Below are 21,047 nucleotides of genomic sequence, written 5' to 3' on the forward strand. Positions count from 1 at the left end.
GTCAATTTGATAAGTTTTAGAGTTGATTTTATATAAGCTAAAATGACACTGATTTTGTATTAGTCAAACTCCCTATAGATGCCTTAGTGTTGTCAAAAATTCCAATGAAATATAATGAGTTGGAGCTTTGCGCAAGGATGTTGATTTCTATTTGGGTTTTTTTCAATGAAGAAAGCTCCCTGCAATTTCACCTCTGGGTGTGCCTCCTCAGTTACGCTATGATGTGGATATATATACGGATAATATACCTTTTATTCAAAGTCAAAGTTTTGAGTACAATTTCATTAAATTATTTTTAAAGAATTTAAGTACTGTAAGTACTGTGAAATTTCTGTCTAATTTTAAAAATATATAGAGGAAAGTCTGTTTTTTAGCCCTCCAATTCTTGTGTTTGATTCAATCAATGTCCTTTTTTTTTGTTCAATCAACCCCTTAAACTATTCAATTTGGTTCAAATTGATTATTGTGTTAATTATTATAGCATTGTTGCAATCTTGGGAATATCAGAATACGGTTGGTTTGATGTGTAAATAATTCTATTAACGAAACAATCCGTTGAAAGGTTATAATATAAGACACCTCCCAATACAAGTAAAAATGAAAATTCAAAGTCACTCGCTTCCATTGTCTGTTTCAACCTCCCATCCATGTAATACATTGACAAAAGACTAATCTATTAGAAAAGGAATTTAGTGTCAGACTTCTCTTTCTCTCTCTCTCTCTCTTTTTGAAAATGACTTGGTAGAGGCTACCAAGCTTCTCTCTCTCTCTATCCACTCGTCTATATATACCCTTTTCTCTATTAGACCTCTCTAATTCACATAAAGAGAGAGAGATAGAGAGAGAGAGATGAGACTATCCAATAGAGAAATAGGGAAATGGATGGTTGTTCTATTATTGGTTTTTTGTGAGAAAGCATTGGGTTCTCATGTTGTTCACAAGAAATTACAAGAGTCTGATTCCAATGTAACAATTGCTGTTACTAGTCCTGCGCTAAAAGCTGTTTACCATTTCAGGCCTCCTTCAAATTGGATTAATGGTACATATTTACACCTCTTCTCTCTTCTTACCTTCTCTTATATATCTTTCACAGATTTGAGATTTCTTTTAAGTGTTCTTGTTTGGTACTCCTCTCATTTACGTCAAAGCTCCTATTTTTTTTTTTTAAGCCCGTCGAAATTTTGTTGGGAATTGTAGAAGTCAAAATCTCAGTAAATGGTAAATTACGTACCAACTGTATCTATATTATTTTTTTTAAAAATGCCTTTTTTTGCTCACGGGCTTTGACTCAAAAAAGGAATAGATAATTCATTTTGTTTAGGTGACGTGGCATAAATGAATTGGGTGTCAGAAACTAAATAAAATAATATTCCCCTAGGCTTTGAATAATTAATCCATGAAGACAGCTTGGCATCTAATTATTAATAGAGGAGGGTTCAAATGCCTCCATATTTTTGTGCCTCCATCATGCCTCCATCTCTCTCCATCATTTTCAAAGTTCAAACAGTCGATCCGAACCGCTCAACCTAACCTCTATACTAAAATATGTTTGGAGACCAAATTTTATATTTTTAGGAATTTTTTTACTATTTTTTTAGATAGGTACAAAAATACTGTTTTTAGATGGTTCAGATTTACTGATTTTGTACCTATCTAAAAAAAAATAGTAAAAAAATTCCTAAAAATATAAAATTTTGTCTCCAAACATATTTTAGTATGGAGGTTAGGTTGAGCGGTTCGGATCGACTGTTTGAACTTTGAAAATAATAGAGAGAGATAGAGACATGATGGAGGCATTTGAACCATCCTCTTATTAATAAACACAAAAGTTAGAATTGGCGCCGCTATTATAGGCGCCGCCTCACGTCCCTCTTAGTGTCTACCACAACTTAAAAGAAATGTTAATGTCCACTAATAATGGAAGAAATTTACAAAATGAAAATAAAGTTATAGTAGAAATACAAGTACTGAACTGGTTTCTCTTAAAAATTATATTTGTTTTTGAGTGAGGTCAAGGTACTATGCATAGCACAGATTGGTCCGTACTTGTATTAATATTATTAGTATGTAGTTTCGTAGTAATATGTAATGACAAACTATATATTTTCCATGAAAAAAAAAAAGATGTGGTTGCTATTAAAGTTAAGTTCAATAAAGATGTGATCAGGATTCAAGCATCACTTGTTTATAACATTTATTATTTACTTGTCAAAGATCCTATCAATTTCTAATATCTAACTTTTTTCTTATCTCGCTTTCATGGGGGAAACTTTGTGGTGTCTTCAACAAATGACGTCGACCAGATCCAAATGGTATGCTTCTCATGTACTTCCTTATTTTTTTGCTAAAAAGTACCTGTATATAAGTTTATTCCTTTCTACTAATTATTTAACATGTCCTTTAGAAATTGTGTTATTTGAGCTTATAGTATTCACAATCTAGCTCAAGTTTTTTAACTGAAAAAGAAAAAAGAAAAAAAGAAAACAACATTGATACAGATATTATTTAAACCTAATAAATTAATATTTTTAATTTCTAATGAGTTCAAATGTAAACATGATCAGGGCCTATGTACTACAACGGATACTACCATCTGTTCTACCAGTACAATCCGAAAGGAGCCGTTTGGGGCCACATCGTGTGGGCCCACTCAGTATCAAAGGATCTAATCAACTGGATTGCGCTTAAACCCGCAATTTACCCATCTAAACCCTTTGATAAATTCGGTTGCTGGTCGGGCTCAGCCACAATTTTATTAGATGGCACGCCGGCAATCATGTATACTGGTATTATAGCAAAAAATGATAGTAACCCGAATAACATAGCATGGACTCAAGTACAAAACGTAGCATATCCCAAGAACTTGTCCGATCCATACTTGACTGAATGGGACAAACCCGATTACAACCCGGTTATTCCAATCGGACCAGGAGTCAATGGAACTGCATTCCGGGACCCAACAACCGCTTGGTATAGCCCAGAAGACAAGCATTGGAGGCTTGTGGTCGGTAGCAAATGGGACTTGAAAGGCCAGGCTCTCTTGTACCGGAGCAAGGATTTCAAGAAATGGGTCAAAGCGAGCCACACGTTACACGCCAAGAGGGGAACGGGTATGTGGGAGTGCCCTGATTTTTACCCGGTGTCTGCTAAGGGTTTATTGGGTCTTGATACGTCAGTGATGGGTAAGGGTGTTAAACATGTCCTCAAGGCTAGTTTGGACTTGGACAGATACGAGTACTATACTATTGGTACGTATGATATTAAAAGGGATAGATACACTCCGGATGGCACATCCAACGATAACAAACACGGGTTGAGGTACGATTACGGCAATTTCTACGCCTCGAAGACTTTTTACGACCCGGCTAAAAAGAGAAGAATTCTGTGGGGATGGGCAAATGAGTCTGATACCACTGATGAAGACAACATGAAGGGCTGGGCTGGAGTTCAGGTAATTAATTTATTTCCAACATTTTCCTTTTTGAAATTTTTAACAACTGAAATTATATAATTATTTTATTGACTGGTATGTAAATTCATATTTAAATTTTTACGTTATTTTCCTTATCTGTTATTTTGGTTGTGTGATTGTAGTTGATCCCAAGGACACTATGGCTTGATCCAAGTGGAAAACAGCTCTTGCAGTGGCCAGTGGAGGAACTCAATTCTCTCAGGGGAAAACAAATCAGTCTTAAAAACAAGGTGCTCAAGGCAGGAGGCTCCATGGAACTGACAGGAATTAAAACTGCTCAGGTATATATCATTTTAATATAAACATTGACCAGTTATATATATAATTTGATTTGTTAATTAGATTGAGGTATGTAGTGTGTATCCATTACCTAACCTAACTTCCTTAAAATTTGAAGGTTACTTTTGTTTTGCCTTTTGACAAAAATGCGCTTTTGATATATTTAATTAGAAGATGTTGTATGGGGTTGAAGATTAGCGCATCTTCTTTTGTACTTGGCTTTACAAAGGTTATGGGTACAACGATCATAAATTGTGGTGCACTTTTTAAAAAGAAATGTTAAGTTCTAATAACCTATTCTTTGTTGTAGGATATCAAGTAATGTCTTTAGTTTGCCAATTTGTTTATGAAAGATGTTTATTTAAAAATTTGCTTGGTAGAATCCAACTGAATGGGTCTGTACTCTGATTTGAATGAGAAGTCTGTCCATTACCTTAATTTCATGGACCTTTCAAAAGGAAGAGTAAATGAAAATTCCAAACCTATTATTTGGATTCTCACTTTTCAACCTAGACTGATAATTAATTATTTAGATATAAAAATTCAATTTGAACTCTGGTGTCGGTCGTAAGATTTTTCTAACTTGATAGGATTTTTCTACAATAGGCTGATGTAGAGGTGACATTTGATGTTTCAAGCTTGGACTACGCAGAGCCGTTCGATCCAAAATATATGTACGATGCACAGGCTTTCTGTAAAATCAATGGTGCAGATGTGAAAGGCGGAGTTGGTCCCTTTGGTCTATATGTTTTGGCGACTTCCGATTTGCGAGAGAAAACGGCCGTCTTTTTCAGGGTTTTCAAATCAGAGGACAAATACGTGGTGCTCATGTGCAACGATCCCACCAAGTATGTTCACATTTCTCATTTTTTCACTTCTACATTTTTTTCACCTGTAACTGTAAATTTATCAATCCGGATTTCAAACCTACACCTTTCTAATAAAAGATATTAGGGAGTGAGTTGTGGGGTGAGTGTGTAGCCTACGGGCAGTGATCAAAAAAAAAATGAGATTATAGTAATGTGCATATATGAATAAACTCGTGCTATAGATCTATATCTCTCTTTTTTTAAGTTCAAACAATCAATCTAAACCGTTAAACATGATCATCATATGAAAATATGGATGGAAACTAAATTTTACAAAAACAACAAAAATAATTAGGTAGAAAAATAGGTACTTTCTGCCAGAATTTTCAAATCAAATGTTTTTTTAACCAATTTAAAATAATAGTAAAAAATATAAAATTTGGTTACAAATATATTTCCATATGCTGCTCATGTTGAAAGGTTAAGGCAGATCAACTGATTGAATTTTGAAAATAAATATATGAGTCTGTAATACGGACTGTTTGGCACTATGCATATTATCATAACCTCACTCAATAAAAAGAAATGACAATTCCCCATGCCAATAATTGCAACACTTGTAGAGAAAAGTGGTCCGTTAGTATAGTAGTAATTAATGGTGCCTAGATGTTTCATGCGCACGCTTGTTTCCATATTTTGTACATTAATAACCCTTTTGAAGGGATAATTGAAGTAGCCACTAGCCACTAGGGGATCCTTTTGACAGGTGACTATCTCCAATTGTTAATGGAAATGGAATTGGAACCAGCAATTGTTGGATGCCTTTTATAACGAATAGATAATGGGCCAGTAGAGGCCCAATAACCGGGTGCATTAGATTGTGACATCCAACAGTGCTTGTAGTTGTAGTTGTAGTTGTAGTTGTAGTTGTAGTTGTAGGTAGCTCTTTTATATTGTATTTTCTCCCCCACACCTCCATCTGTTTGAGGTAAAAGGGATAGTGACGGGTCACACTAAAATCCCAAAATAGGTATTAGTTAGTTGGTGTGGTATGCATCTTCTAAGGTCAACTTGCATGCTTATACTTTCTCAGTTTTCTAAGTATACATCACAATCATACACCTTGCAATTCCATTTTCAAGCAGAAACACCTAGATAGATTTTTGAAGGTGCATTCAAACTGTCAAAGGATAATGAATTACATATTGAACTCCCCTGTTTAACCCTTTTTTGTGTGAAATCTGCATAATATGTCATTATTGTTAAGTTATTATATTATAATGTTTAAAATTGGCTAATTATCTATGTTTTTCTTCTTCCTTAAACAAACAGATCTACTCTGGCACCAAACGAGTATAAACCAACCTTCGCTGGCTATGTCAATTACGACCTAACCAAGTCTAGCACGATCTCTCTGAGGACTCTTGTATGTTCACTAAACTTCTTTCTTCATTTCATAAATAGATATAAGAAAATTCACATTTGGTTTTTTATCAACACCCATTTATGTAAATTGCAACACACATATAATGTATACATTTTCTAATTTTAGTTAATCCTCTCTAACTCGGTCTATTTTCCCTTTTTTTTCATTTGATATGTGTTAGCTTGATCACTCGGTTGTGGAGAGTTTCGGGGCAGATGGCAAGACGGTGATTTCATCAAGGGTATATCCCACACTTGCTCAAGGCGATAATGCACATTTATTCATCTTCAATAATGGCGCTGCTGATATTAAGGTCACAAATCTTGCTGCTTGGGAGTTGAACAAACCACTGATGAATATCGGCGCTTAGAGTTTTAATTTCGAATGCGGTTTCTGTAATTTTATTTGTCGGTTAGAATTAATTGTCTGAATTTGAATACACTCGTCTTACTCGATTGTTCCCACGGTATGTCTCCAAGGCTACAATAAAAGTTTTAATTTGTATTTCATTGTCAATATATGTTACGTAACTTGTTTCTTTTTTCTTTCATCCCCTATGAAACTTAATTGGTTTTCTAAGGCTACATACATGTGGCTCTCCAATTTGAAAAGAAGAAAAATGTTGCTAGGAGTCGTTGTCTAAGCAACAGTTGCTTTATATATATAAAAAAAAGGAACTTAATAAGTTAGTTAATTTTGGTCTTTTGAAGAAAATTTGGTAAAATGGATGAAGATTTCAAGTATAATGCATTGCGCATTCAAACCATTGAGAAGATAAACAAAAACAAACTTGGAAGATTTTAAACCTCCTCCTAAAATCAAAGCAGAAACGGCTCTCTCCGTGCAAGTCCTACATTGAGGTTAGAAAAAATAACATGAAAGATCCAGGTCAATTACATTCTTTCACGAGTTTGCAATTTTTTTGTCATATTTTTCTTAGAGGGCTGCTAATTATCGTTTAAGAAATTTTACCAATCTTTCGTATAGTATAGGATTCACTCTTTCTTTTTTTGCTTTAAAAATCGTGCAATGTTATTTAATCTTCAAATGTACCGGTTTGTTCTTTTTGAGCGAAAAAAAAAATGAACATTGCATTGGGCAAAATATTGACAATTTTGTTTGGACGATCAAAATCAGTATCCTAATTCCTTTTTTAATTTGTCGGAAAAATAAAAAATGAATTGAATTCCGAAACAAAAACTAGTGATATATTTAAGTTGAACAGGGTTCACCGCAATAATGTTATCATTGTAAATTAATTAAAAACATGAAATTATACAGAAAAAAAAGTTCATGGTTGCCTAGATATAACTTTTATGTGGATGCTTAGATAGGAGTAAAGATGTTTAGCTTTATTCACAGCTCAGCAGCTCTCAATTGTACTTCATGCATTCATTCATTAATTGTGAAAAGAGGTAGACTGAATCAAGTTCAAACTAGTTGGGATATATCAAGTAGTTTGACTCTTCCTTAATGAATCCAGCTGGAATTAACCGTTGGTTGGGTCAGATCGATACTGTCTGAACTATATAAAAAAAAAATTGGTTCAAATATTCTTGAACAATTAAATTAAATGCATTAGAGCATCTCCATCCGTACAACTCAAAAGAAATTAAATACTGCCGACTGGACAATATTAAAAACTAATTCAGTCAAAATTTCTTAATCACTGCAATCGTGAAATTAGTTTTAGTTTCTTTTAACGTCACGCAAGTGATCTCTCTGATTTTTTTTTCCTCTGTTTTTCTGACTTCCACCTACTATTTTTTTTTTTTCTACGCGCTCCTACACGACTCCCTCAAACAAAAAGATTGAGTTAAATTAGTTATTTAAATCGACTAAGAGAAGATTTTCTTTTGTCATATTCCAACCTCATCTGGAAACTCTTTCCCAAAAAGAAAAAAACCTCATTTGGAAATTACAATTATATATATTAAGGGTATATTTGGTTGTAGTAAGAATACAGGGGCGGATTTATGTATGTCGTAGAGGATGCTAAGCCACCCTATGATTTTAAAATTAGTAACTATGTATATTAAAATTTAGTCGAATTTTTTAGTTTTTTGAATTTTTATATAGTCTAGCTGTTGAGAAATAAAGGCCTCAGACCCGTGAGGGTATTTTCGTCATAGGCACTTTTTAGGAAAAATAAAGAGCTCACATTTAAGGAGCTTCAATTTATTTATTCCTTTTTAGGGACTGTACCGTTAGGATTTTTTTACCGTTAAACTCTGGCTATATAAGCCGTGTACAAAGAGAAAGCAAGAGAAGATATACAATATTTTCATCATAAAAAAAGCTCTCTGATCTCAACTGTTAAAATCAACATGGTATCAGAGCACGTTTCTGATCCAAACTAAGGCTTCCGCAAAATCTCTTCAAGATCCCTCAACCAAGTAAAATTCAAAAAAGGGCACTGTCAAAATGGCAGAAATTCTTCGAGATCCAAGGGAAACCACCACAATAATCAGGCATCAAGCCGATTTCAATTCATCTCAGAAATTAACCAATATCCCTTTGAATGAAAAAAAACTATATACAATGGGCCAAAGCAGCCAGAGTTACTCTCAAAGAAAAAAGATTGCTCGGGTATGTCAATGGCAGCAAAATAAGACCCACACAGGGGGAGGATGATCAAGAAGAATGGGATGTGATAGATAGTCAAGCAATGACATTAATCACCAATTCAATTGATCCACAACTAACCACTTCCTTCTGGGCTTGCGAGACAGCAGCAGAGCTATGGCAAGCCATAGAGAAGCAGTTTAGTGATCCAACAAATCTTTCTCAAATCTACCAACTAAAAACCGAAATCATCAAAATTACTCAAGAATCAAGAGACATACCAGAATTAATCGGACTTGTAACAGCCAAATACGAAGAGCTCAAACTGTACAGACCACCAACCACTGACCTTAATGTGCTCCGAGAACGAGAAGAGATGGATAAAATTTACACATTTCTGGCAGCCCTTGATTCGAGCTACGAAGCCGTTAGAGCTCAGATCCTCCTCTCCAAAGAGAAATTGACATATGACGATGTGACAGCCCGTATCCGGCAAGAGGCAACAAGGCGAGTTGCAATGAAGACCTCCGACTTGAACCCGAAGCCGGAGGCTCATGCCTTCTCAGCCCAACACCTCTATGCCAAAGGAAGGGGAAAGGGGGAGATAGAGAGGTGCTCGCACTGTAAGAGGGACGGCCATACTCAAGAGAAGTGCTGGGTACTTCATCCCCACCTCCGACCTAAGAGGAACGATCGGAATCAAGAGGCGGCGAAGAAGAAAAACTTCTTCAAAAACCTAGATCCGAAAGAGGCGGAGAAGAAGGGGCTGATCTCTGCGAAAGGGGACCCGAATGGAGAAGAAGTCGTGCATTCTTCACGGGTTGAGCCAGGTTGTAGCGAAACCACAAGACTGGACAGACTAGAGTCCATGTTGTCTGCATTACTGGGCCAAAAAATGGGCCAAGGTCCATTCTTATCTCAATTAAACATTAAAACCAAAACCAACCCAGAATATTATAAAATCTGCTCCGAAAATTTGGTAGAAGGCATAAAAAAAAACAGAGCCAGTGAACACCTTCTAAATATAGATCATGAACTTAGGTGTTTAACTATAGGACTTACAACCAAAAATGCACCGCAAAATTGTACCAAATGGGTCCTTGATTCCGGTGCTACCGACCATATGATCGGGAATCAAAACTTGTTAAAAAATTATCGTCCAATTAATAATGAACAATTTTTTACTGTTGCAAATAATGAAAAAATTAGAATTAAAGGATGGGGCATGATTAGTATTTTCCCTAAAAAATTTCTTCAAGATGTCTTTTATGTTGAAAATTGCTCCGTAAATTTATTATCTATTAGTAAGCTTGCTAAAGAATTGAATTGTGAAATTGTTTTTAAAGAAAAAAATGTTATTTTTCAGGATCTTTTCACCAAGGAGAAGATTGGTGAAGGTTTCTTAGAAAATGGATTGTATTTTTTGAATAGCAACAAGATTATTTTCAACACTAGGAAAAATGAGGATTTAAGTGAACTTTGGCACAAGCGGGTGGGACATCCTTCCGACAAGATACTTAAACATATGTTTAATTTTACTAATATTGATTGTAGCAAGTGTGAAGTTTGTAAGCTTGCCAAGCATACAAAACTTCCTTTTTGTAACTCAAATTCTAAGAGTAATGAAACTTTTGAGCTAGTTCACTCCGATGTGTGGGGACCCGCTCCCGTAAATTCTTACAATGATTTTAGATATTATGTTATATTTATTGATGATTTTTCAAGAACAACTTGGATATACTTGATGAAAAATAAAAGTGAAGTTTTTTCTCATTTTCAAACATTTGTAAATTTTGTAGAAACTCAATTTAATAAAAAAATCAAAACTCTTAGAACCGACAATGGAACGGAATTTGTAAATCAAAATTTCTCAAATTTTTTAAAACAAAAAGGTATTATTCATCAAACTTCTTGCGTTTATACCCCCCAACAAAATGGTATTTCCGAGAGAAAAAATCGTCATCTACTTGAGATGACAAGAACGCTTTTATTTCAAAATAATGTTCCAAAGATTTTTTGGTCGGAAGCCGTCCTCACCGCAACCTATTTGATAAATAGGTTACCTAGTGCCATCCTAGATTTTAAATGTCCTATTGAAATACTTTATAATAAAAAAAACCGAATATTGATCATTTGAAAGTTTTTGGTTGCACTTGCTTTGTTCATAAAAATAAAATGGATAAATTGGATTTCACCTCAATAAAAACCTTTTTCGTTGGTTACTCTCTTGAAAAAAAGGGGTTTAAATGCTATGATCCTAAAACAAGAAAATTCTACATATCAAGAGATGTAATTTTTTTTGAGAATGAATCATTTTATAATAAAAATGAAGAACATCACTCTAATGAATTATTGTCAAATGAGTTTGTTGTACCTTGTGTTACTAATCTAGAAAGAAGAGAAATTTTTCTTGAAAATGTTGAGATAGGTAATCAAGAATCCGAAGAAGACGAGCAATTATCGGAAGAAACCGAAGAAAATGAGAATTATGAAGAAGTCCAAGTGGAAGAAATACCATTAAGAAGATCTAGTCGACAAATTCAACCTTCAACAAGATTGAGGGATTTTGTCACATATTCGGTACAATACCCCATACAAGATTATATTTCCTACAATAATATTTCTCATGAACATTATGCATTCTTAAACTCTTTGTCAAAAATAGAAGAACCAACTAATTATGAGATGGCAAAATTGGATCCAAATTGGTATAAAGCAATGGAAGAAGAACTACATGCCTTAATAAAAAATCAAACTTGGGAATTGTGTGAATTACCAAAAAATAAGAAACCGGTCGGGTGTAAATGGGTGTACAAAATTAAATACAATTGTGATGGGACTATTGAACGTTACAAGGCTAGACTAGTAGCCAAAGGTTATACCCAAACATACGGTATCGATTATCATGAAACTTTTGCACCCGTAGCTAAAATGAATACGGTGAGAATTCTTTTTTCCATTGTGGTTAATAAAAATTAGAATTTACACCAAATGGATGTAAAAAATGCATTTCTCCAAGGAACTCTCGAGGAAGAAGTTTATATGTCCTTACCTCCCGGTCACAAAAAAGAAGGAATTTCTAACCTTGTTTGTAGGTTAAAAAAATCAATCTATGGATTAAAACAATCTCCAAGGGCATGGTATGGTAAACTCAATCATTTCTTATTATCTTGTAATTTCAAAATGAGTCTAGCCGATTCATCCTTATTTACAAAGCATAATTCTAATGGTACCACCGTGGTTTTGGTTTATGTTGATGACATAATTATAACCGGAGATAACCAAAAAGAAATTGAAGGTATTAAAAGAAACTTAAAACAAAAATTTGAAATAAAGGATTTGGGCAAATTAAAATATTTTCTTGGGATAGAAATTGCTCATTCTACAAAAGGGCTATTTTTATCACAAAGAAAATATGTTCTTGATTTGCTCAAAGAAACCGAAAAAATAGGGTGTAAACCAGCTATCACACCAATTGACACCAATATAAAGCTCAATACCGAAGATGGTGAACCATTGAGTGATATCAACCAATTTCAAAGACTTGTAGGAAAATTAATTTATTTAACCGTAACTAGACCGGACCTTGCTTTTGCCGTGAGTCAAATTAGCAAGTTTATGCATGCACCAAGAACACCTCACTTAGATGTCATTGATAGAATATTAAGGTATCTAAAAGGTTCTCCCGGAAAGGGAATTTGGATGAGGAAAAATGGTACTAATGCAATATGTGGCTATTCCGATACAGATTGGGCCGGTAGCTTCGATAGAAAATCGACCACCGGTTTTTGCACATTTGTAGGCGGAAATTTAGTCACATGGAAAAGCAAGAAGCAAAATGTCGTGGCGCGATCAAGTGCAGAAGCAGAATATCGAGCCATGGCATCAACCGCAAGTGAATTGACATGGATTAAGCAAGTGTTGACCGACTTGAATGTGAAGGCTAATGAACCAATGCAAATGTTCTGTGACAATCAAGCGGCAAGACACATTGCGGCAAATCCAATCTTTCACGAGCGTACCAAACACATTGAAGTGGACTGCCACTATATCCGAGAAAAAATTCAAACTCAAGAAATCGAAACTCCATTTGTCAAGAGTGAAGATCAATTAGCGGATATATTTACGAAAGGATTAAGCTCTAAGGTTTTCGAGAATATTTCATGCAAGCTAGGATTATATGATCTCTATAATCCTAGCTTGAGGGGGAGTGTTGAGAAATAAAGGCCTTAGACCCGTGAGGGTATTTTCGTCATAGGCACTTTTTAGGAAAAATAAAGAGCTCACATTTAAGGAGCTTCAATTTATTTATTCCTTTTTAGGGACTGTACCGTTAGGATTTTTTTACCGTTAAACTCTGGCTATATAAGCCGTGTACAAAGAGAAAGCAAGAGAAGATATACAATATTTTCATCATAAAAAAAGCTCTCTGATCTCAACTGTTAAAATCAACACTAGCCCCCCTCATAAAATAACAAATATGTGATGGTAGTTTAGTGATTTGAGCTCTATTTAGTATTTGAAAGGTCATTGGTTCAATTCCCACTAATCACAATTTTTTTTGGCCTTTTTTACAATATTACATTTTATAGATTAGCCCCCTCTATTCAAATTTTCTAGTTCCGCCCCTGTAAGAATAGGATATTCGGAATAGCTTGTCTTTGTTTGAATGGGGTTAAATAGCTAGAATAGTGGATTTAACTCTTTTGTCTTATTAGAATAGCTTATCCTTACAAAAAGTTGAATTTGACTATTCTAATAAGATAAATGACAAAAGAGCTATTCTAGCTATTCTTGTTTTGCAACCAAACATACCCTAATAGATTTTTCTTTATCACTTCTACAAAGTTCATTTTCTATAGCAATCACCCGGAAGATCAAGAAGCACAACACAAGCTAATAAAACCTAAATCTTCGTTGAGAATTAAAAATTCATAAAAAAATACCAAAAAACGACTATGCAATACCGTCGCGGTGTCACCAAGTTAGAGATTTTTGTTCAAAATTGAAATCTTCGATCCACAGCAAGGAAGCGCCGCAACTTGATGATATTTGTACAGTCGACCATGACGATTTACAAAAAAATAAACCAGCAATTAAGATCTCAAAATAGAGAGAATAGACAGGCGAATCCAATGAGGCATGAGTTTAGACGAAACACGGCTGGAAGCGAAAGATCAAAGAAAAAATATAGAAAATGGAGTTTTTTTTTTCTTAGTAGGGTGCTTGGGAGAAAGAATTAATACTTTGGCAACGAATAGTAATTGTCCTTCCTTTGGCGTGTCAATAAGAAAGTGTCACAGACCAATTCCAATTTGGGAATAGCCGTTGGCTATCTTTACAATTCAAACAAACCATTGAAGAAGAAGGAAGGAACGGGCAAATTGGGCAGCGACTCAGGCAAAGTCATTAAAAAGAATGTGTCTCTGCGAGTGAGGTCAGCACTTAAGAATGGGGCGGGGAGCTTCTGCAACTGACATGGGGGGCCCAACACCCAGAATTAATAGAGGAAGCTGGCACCAACAAGAAGGCGTAGTTTAGGTGTTGAAGTTAGTTGAGTTTGTCAGAATAACGGGGCGGATCTTTATGCTGAGGTGTCATTTTGACAAGCATTTCCACTGCATGAATGGGGGGGGGCTCGGCTCAGCTGAGCATGATCGAGGATGACAATATTCCAGAATAGGGGTGATGGAACATAAGGATTAAAATTGAGAAGTAGGTATTTTTTATGCTACGGAGTTTAGCACAGTTTTTTATAATTAGGTACAATTTGATTTTTGTGTGCCCTTCGAGGCAAGTTGGATTGTAATAGGTTATTGGATATCGTTTGCTTTTGATTAGTGTCTTGCTGGTATGATCTATTCAGCAGGAGGTGTTATGTTGGTAGGAGCTAATAAGTATGAGGTGTTTTGATGTTATGAAATTCTCAGTAGGTGGTGTTTGTACAAAAGAACTGCTATTGCTAATGCAATGGGCTATTTGCCTTTTTTGTCAAAAAAAGAAAAAAAAATTCTGATAAGCATTAGCAAGATCTGTTAACCTGAATTTAGATCCGTTTTCTGTAAATGCATCGCCTATATAAGGCAAATTGTTGTATGGATTCGGATTATGAAAAAAATAAACATTTTTTGTGAATTTCATTCTTGTGTTCAAGGCTATAGTTAGTTGAGAAACAATTCTATCTTTTCTATTCTCCTAAATTCGAAATTGCTCAATCTCAATTGAGATAAAAAAAATTCTGTCAGGAATCTGGACCTGACAGAAAGAATTTCTTTTAAAACAAATTTGCTAATTTAAAAACTGTACTATATGGCTACATCTCAACAATTCTATTAACAACTAATACATCAAATTAGAAATATAAAAGCAATCTCCGCTGTAGATGTAAAATCAGAGAAAGAAACCCCAGAAAAGCCCAATAAAAAGACCACTGCAGCTACGCATCTAGAGCCCATTGGAAACTACCGCCTAGGGTTTTGACCCATCTCACTTAGTTCCCGCACGGCCTCCTCCTCCATTCGTCCTTTCGCCACCGCCGCTGCTTCCAACTTGTCGTCGACAGAACCAAGGAAGAAGAAGAACTTAGACAAAATGAGGCCTATATTGATGAAAGGGCATGAGAGGCCTCTGACATTTCTCAAGTACAACAGAGAAGGCGATCTCCTCTTCTCCTGCGCTAAGGATCACACTCCCACTGTCTGGTTCGCCGACGACGGTCAGAGGCTCGGTACCTACCGCGGCCACAACGGAGCTGTCTGGTGCTGCGACGTTTCACGTATTACTTATTTTATCTATTCCCTTTATCTATCTATCTATCTTCTCTCAATTACCATAAAATGATTAACTCATGTTACTGCTCTGCTTCAAGGTGACTCTACCCGTCTCATTACTGGTTCTGCTGATCAGACCGTTAAGCTATGGGATGTTCAGACCGGCACCCAGCTCTACTCCTTCAACTTCAACTCACCCGCCCGCTCCGTTGATTTCTCTATCGGCGACAAGCTTGTCGTCATCACTACTGACCCCTTTATGGGCAACCCATCTACTATCCAAGTCAAGAGCATTGCTCCCCACCCATCAGACCGTAATTCTAATTACTACTCCTACCTTCATGCTACCACTCCCAATCTATATATTCTTTAGTCTTATTTTTTCATTCTTGTTGCAGAGACTAGTGATTCAGTACTGACAATCAAGGGCCCACAAGGGAGAATTAACAGATCTGTATGGGGTCCATTAAACAAGACCATTATAAGTGCCGGTGAGGACTCTGTCATTCGCATCTGGGATTCTGAGGTTTGTTCTTATCTCTTAACATCCGATCAAATGAGAACTGTGTTAAGCTCACTTAACTTTAATTAAACACCATCACTGTGACCAGGCCACCAATCATTTCAAGTTGGACTTTAGAAATATCACTTCTGCGAGATTAGCTATAATCCTAATCATTCCTAGAAAAGAACAAAAAGCAAAAATATTAGTAAAATGTCCAAGCATGGTCGAACATGTATGTTACTAACGCAGCTGCTGCATAATATATTGTTTGCTTTGTAAAAGAAATATGTTTTGAAAAGTCATACATTACCTCTTTTATATTTCGGACCATATAATCTGACAATTGTTTCTTATGATCTGTTGTGGTGCACAGACCGGGCAACTGTTGAAGGAATCAGATAAAGAGAGTGGCCATCAGAAAACAATATCTTCTCTGTGCATGTCTGCTGACAAGTCCCACTTCCTGACAGGCTCTGGTGATAAATCAGCCAAGGTTAGAATACTATGCTGCATGGGTACTGACACTTTATATTTTGGATATACGATATGTTGTATGTATGTATTTATATTTTTATTGATATTTGATATATAGTATGAAATATAATTTTAAAATATGAGTAATTTGAATTATTTTTATAAATATAAAAACCTACCAATTAAATTTGTGAGCAAGCGAAAGAAGATTAAAGACATAGCAAAATTTAAAAAAACAGCAGATGTAGTAAGAAACTTACAGAAGACATTAGTGAAAATACACACAAGAAGAAGAAAAACAGAAAAAAAAAAGTTACACGACTCGAAGACTGGAGGGAGAAAGGGGAGCCCATACCCACTAAAGATAACTGTAGTAGCATTAAATGAAGTGGTGGACTGATTTGTGTTTGGTCTCATTGGTGTTTAGTTAGTCCCAGAATGTACAACATTCTCTATTGGTCTGCTCAGATTATTATAGAAGGCCCCAAGCACTATTATTCCGGACTTATTCCCAGTGCTAGGAGTTTTCCTTTGGCTGGCATCAAAGACCTTGTCTTGCGTCAACCTATGATAAAATAGTAGATACTCCATCTGTAGTATCATATACGAATTGTACACATATTGCACGCGTATTCGTATCAGATACATGTCAGATACAGGTAAGGAGGTATATTTGGAATATCGGGTAGCATAGTCAATTTGGTGGAGAATCTGTTAGTACTGACAGGTTCACTGTACACTATTATTGGATAAACACTTAAAGCAAGGTGAATTTGTAATCTCGTAATAGAATCATAATTGAGTAGTAGTTTTTTTAAGTGTTTTTTGAATATTAAAACAAAATTTATAGCAGGAACCTGATAGACAACGTTTGGATGAATGGGCTCTTGAATCAATTTGGTGATGCTTGAATGATTTTATTATTGTTGCACTGTGTATTTGTTATGACCAAGTCCAGCATAATGCTGCAGGAGTACCTTGTTTGACATTGTTTTTCTTCGTTTGTGGGTTAGCTTTGGGATTCAAGGACCCTGACACTTTTGAAGACGTATGTGATGGATCGTCCTGTTAATGCTTGCGCAATTTCTCCCCTCCTTGATCATGTGAGTACATTTTACTATCACAAATATTTTTACACAAACCAGCAAAATGAACTATATTGTGCATACATACCCTTATAATAGTTAGCCCTATCCTTGTCTCATTCAAGGATGTAAGAAATACCTTATTCTTCTAGATGAACAAGAGAGGTGGTAAGTTTTGGTATTTTGTAGGGTTTTTGATAGAATATGACATGGTGTATCAATTTCAGGTGGTGATTGGTGGAGGTCAGGACGCAGTCAATGTGACAATGACTGACCGTCGTGCCGGAAAATTTGAGGCGAAGTTTTATCACAAGGTTATTTTTTTTAAAATAGAAACTTTAGTGATAATTTGAATTATTGTTTCATTTTGTGTACAACTGTAGAATGCTAATTGATGACTTGTCCTTTTCTATTGTTTTATAAGATTCTACAAGACGAGATTGGTGGAGTAAAGGGCCACTTTGGACCAATAAATGCCTTGGCCTTTAATCCGGATGGAAGGAGGTGAGTTCTAATGAGCATTTTATTATCATTATTCACCCAAATTTATCAAATTTCATTTGTGGTGATCCTGCATTTAATCCTGTTTCCTCTGGTAACACTCTGTATGGACCATTCTAAGACCAAATGGGGAAAGGAGAGAAAAAGAACAAGAAAAGTTTGATGCTAACTAACTAGGGTATTTTCTCTTTTAAATCATAAAAGCTTCTCGAGCGGTGGCGAAGATGGATACGTTAGGCTGCACCATTTTGACCCCGAGTACTTCAGCATCCGGATGTAGACGTGCAAGCAGTGTGGTTGTCATTACATGACATAATGACAATGTGGTGTTGTTCAAAGAAAATTTTGAAATATTTCGTGAAGAGCTCTTGGATTACAGATGTACATCTAGAACAGAAGGCTTTGTATTTTGAATGATTTCAAATTTTGATATCTTTATTTAGGGTAACAAAATGGATCTTGAGTGACTAACTTTGCTTAATTTGTATGGCATGTCTTTATATTATTTGTAATGCAATGAAGTTAAAATACCGGATTTTTTTTAAATCCCATATGCAGTAAAAAAAACAGAAGAATGATTAATGTTATACCGCCTCAATTTAAGAAAAGTTGAAAGAAAGAATCATACTGGCTAGTTGTCGTATATAATGTTTGGATGAGCAAAATTGTTCATCAGCTAGAACGAATATCGTCAGCTAGCAATAAGAAAACAGTTGGACATTTTGACCCCTGAGGGTAGGGGTGTGACGGTCGGATACAGATCGGACAGTGGTCAAACTATCCATTGTAATTTTTATTTTTTGGATACGGATACAGATCGAATAGTGTTCAAATTGTATTCTTATTCATTATAATTTGTCAGATACAAGTATGAATACGAATAGTCTCGGATATGGATACGAATTGGATATTAAACGACATGGATACGGATCGGATAACAGACGGATACAAATATAAATATAATTCGGATAATTCAAAATAAATTACTAATGTATATTCTAATAAATAAACATCTTTTTTCATTCATAAATTAGATATAATATTTTTCATAATAGAATTGTTAGTTACAAAATATATATTATATTATCAAAACATTAATCACTAATTATGTCATAGTTTTATATTGTTCATCTAAATATATATATGTAGTTTAATAAATCATTGGTATGTATATACAATTTAACGAATCAATTTAAGAACATAGAGTATATTTGTTGTGGTTTAGAGTTGTAAACGGTCGGATACAAATACTTACCAATAGTTAAAAAAAATTATCATATATCCATTATAATCTTTTGGATATAGATACAAATACAGATTTGGATTCGGACGAAATTGAATAATATCCGTTTACATCCGATACAAATATTCGGACAAAATCGGATAATATCCATTTACACCCCAAATTGGAGGTTCTGTAGAATTGTAGTTCTGTACCAATTAACTTTTATCAAGTAAAGAAAGAGGTGTCATTTTTCATAGAAGCCCGTCTAGCTCAGTTGGTAGAGCGCAAGGCTCTTAACCTTGTGGTCGTGGGTTCGAGCCCCACGGTGGGCGGGTTTTCTTTTTTATGATTCCCGCTAGACAGTTTTTTCACATTGATGATTTGTTAGGGAATCAACGGTGCTCTAGCTTAATGTCTATATTCTGCAAGGGTGTTTTTTTTCGGAATGATGCTCAGCCGTTGAATTTTCAGATCGCACATAGATGAATTTTCCAAAATATGAGCTTCAACACTTATGCACTGGTTGCGCCGCATATGATCCCAGTGCCCGTAGACCGTGCGCCGCACCCGTGGAACATGCCTCTGAACCACGCACGGCACCTGCGGACTGAGGTGCACCCTTTTTCTTTTTTTCTGCTGAAGGCGGGATTCGAACCCAGTTAGGTTCTGTTGGTGCCAAAAAATTTACTAATACACTAGAGTTCACATGTGTTTTCTTATAGATAAATATAGTATTTAACTATTTTTCTCTACAAATTTGATTTAAATTATCTCTCCTCCTTATTAAGGAGCTTAATGATTTCTACTACATAATTTGCTCCCATTGCTGTGCACGGGCACGATTACTAGTTTAATAATACTCTTATTGTTACGACACCGTAATTTATCTTTCGTGTTATTTATTTTATACCAATGTAAAATCTTAAAGAATATTTTTTCATCAGATTTAGGAAAGAAAGATTTGATTAAATGTGTTTTAAAAATCATTAAATTTGTTTTTTCTTAGAAAAAGAAACAGAGGCATTTTTTTTTCTTATTAACAACGAAAAAGAATCATAAACTGTGTTTATACTGAAAATTTAAATTTGTTCCTCAGAAACACATCTTATATAAAATAAAATATGTAATCGACATATTTGCTACCCCGCCCGTATTTTATCTTTCATGTAACTTTTTTTTTTATCAAATGCAGAATCTCAAAGAACATGTATTTTTTTTTCCTACAGATTCTAGAAAAGCTTGTAGCTTCGCCGAACATATCTAATTGGGATAAAAAAAAAATCTGCGGGTCTGGATCATATTTGCCTGAGTTCAGAATCTTATTGTCACCGGATATAGGATCATCGATGACAATGCAAATATCTCTTGCAAAATCAACAAATCTCTCGTGACTATCTCAGAAAAATGTAAGTGCATACTACATCTCCTGGAAATGTAGTACGCATTTACATAGCAAATATATATGTATATATACCGGTAATTCAGAAAGATTTAAAGTTTCAGCGTATCTTATTTGCACTATTGCATAGACTCTCCAATAGTACGGCAAATATTTCTCTCATTATTTTGGACACTAAATAAACAACAAATTTTACTAAGTATTAAATGTATTCTAAATTTGTATGTTGTAGGCACTAATTTTCAACAACTATAAGAACTTGATACAAAAGAATTTGAAAATAATAACTAGACCCGCTACACATGTCACCTTCGATTGATCCCAAAATTTCCTTGCTCAGCGACTAACCATATCTTCTCCTTCATGGACTCAGAGGCAGAGCTAGACTTTTAAAATATAAGGATCAATTATATAACTTTTTTTTTATATGAGAGCCAAATTTACAATATCCAAAGGAGTTTAGTCTAAACTATATAAAAAATCATGTATAAATACGTAAATTTTGAAAATAAACTGGGATGAATTGACCTCATTCAT

General features: G+C 35.0%; 2 protein-coding genes and 1 non-coding gene across 3 annotated transcripts; all 3 read left to right on the plus strand.

Moving 5' to 3' along the window:
• The first annotated feature begins 806 nt into the window (after positions 1-806).
• LOC144553075 (beta-fructofuranosidase, insoluble isoenzyme 1-like) lies at positions 807-6,495 on the plus strand. The gene is made up of 7 exons (XM_078301149.1): positions 807-1,039; positions 2,304-2,312; positions 2,565-3,451; positions 3,595-3,753; positions 4,358-4,599; positions 5,893-5,986; positions 6,168-6,495. Exons 1-7 carry the CDS (start codon positions 850-852, stop codon positions 6,354-6,356), a joined length of 1,770 nt encoding a protein of 589 aa, XP_078157275.1. The 5' UTR covers positions 807-849; the 3' UTR covers positions 6,357-6,495.
• Positions 6,496-14,973: 8,478 nt separating this feature from the next.
• On the plus strand, positions 14,974-18,427 carry LOC144553081 (eukaryotic translation initiation factor 3 subunit I-like). The gene is made up of 8 exons (XM_078301158.1): positions 14,974-15,326; positions 15,420-15,635; positions 15,720-15,847; positions 16,200-16,319; positions 17,314-17,403; positions 17,613-17,699; positions 17,810-17,889; positions 18,091-18,427. The coding sequence occupies exons 1-8, from the start codon at positions 15,143-15,145 to the stop codon at positions 18,164-18,166; spliced, it is 981 nt and encodes a 326-aa protein (XP_078157284.1). The 5' UTR covers positions 14,974-15,142; the 3' UTR covers positions 18,167-18,427.
• Positions 18,428-19,370: 943 nt separating this feature from the next.
• TRNAK-CUU (transfer RNA lysine (anticodon CUU)) lies at positions 19,371-19,443 on the plus strand. Its single transcript has one exon. It is a non-coding gene; the product is annotated as a tRNA-Lys (tRNA).
• The last annotated feature ends 1,604 nt before the right edge of the window (positions 19,444-21,047 follow it).

This window comes from Carex rostrata, chromosome 4 (assembly GCF_964058835.1).
Source record: "Carex rostrata chromosome 4, lpCarRost1.2, whole genome shotgun sequence".
NCBI classification, from domain to species: domain Eukaryota; kingdom Viridiplantae; phylum Streptophyta; class Magnoliopsida; order Poales; family Cyperaceae; genus Carex; species Carex rostrata.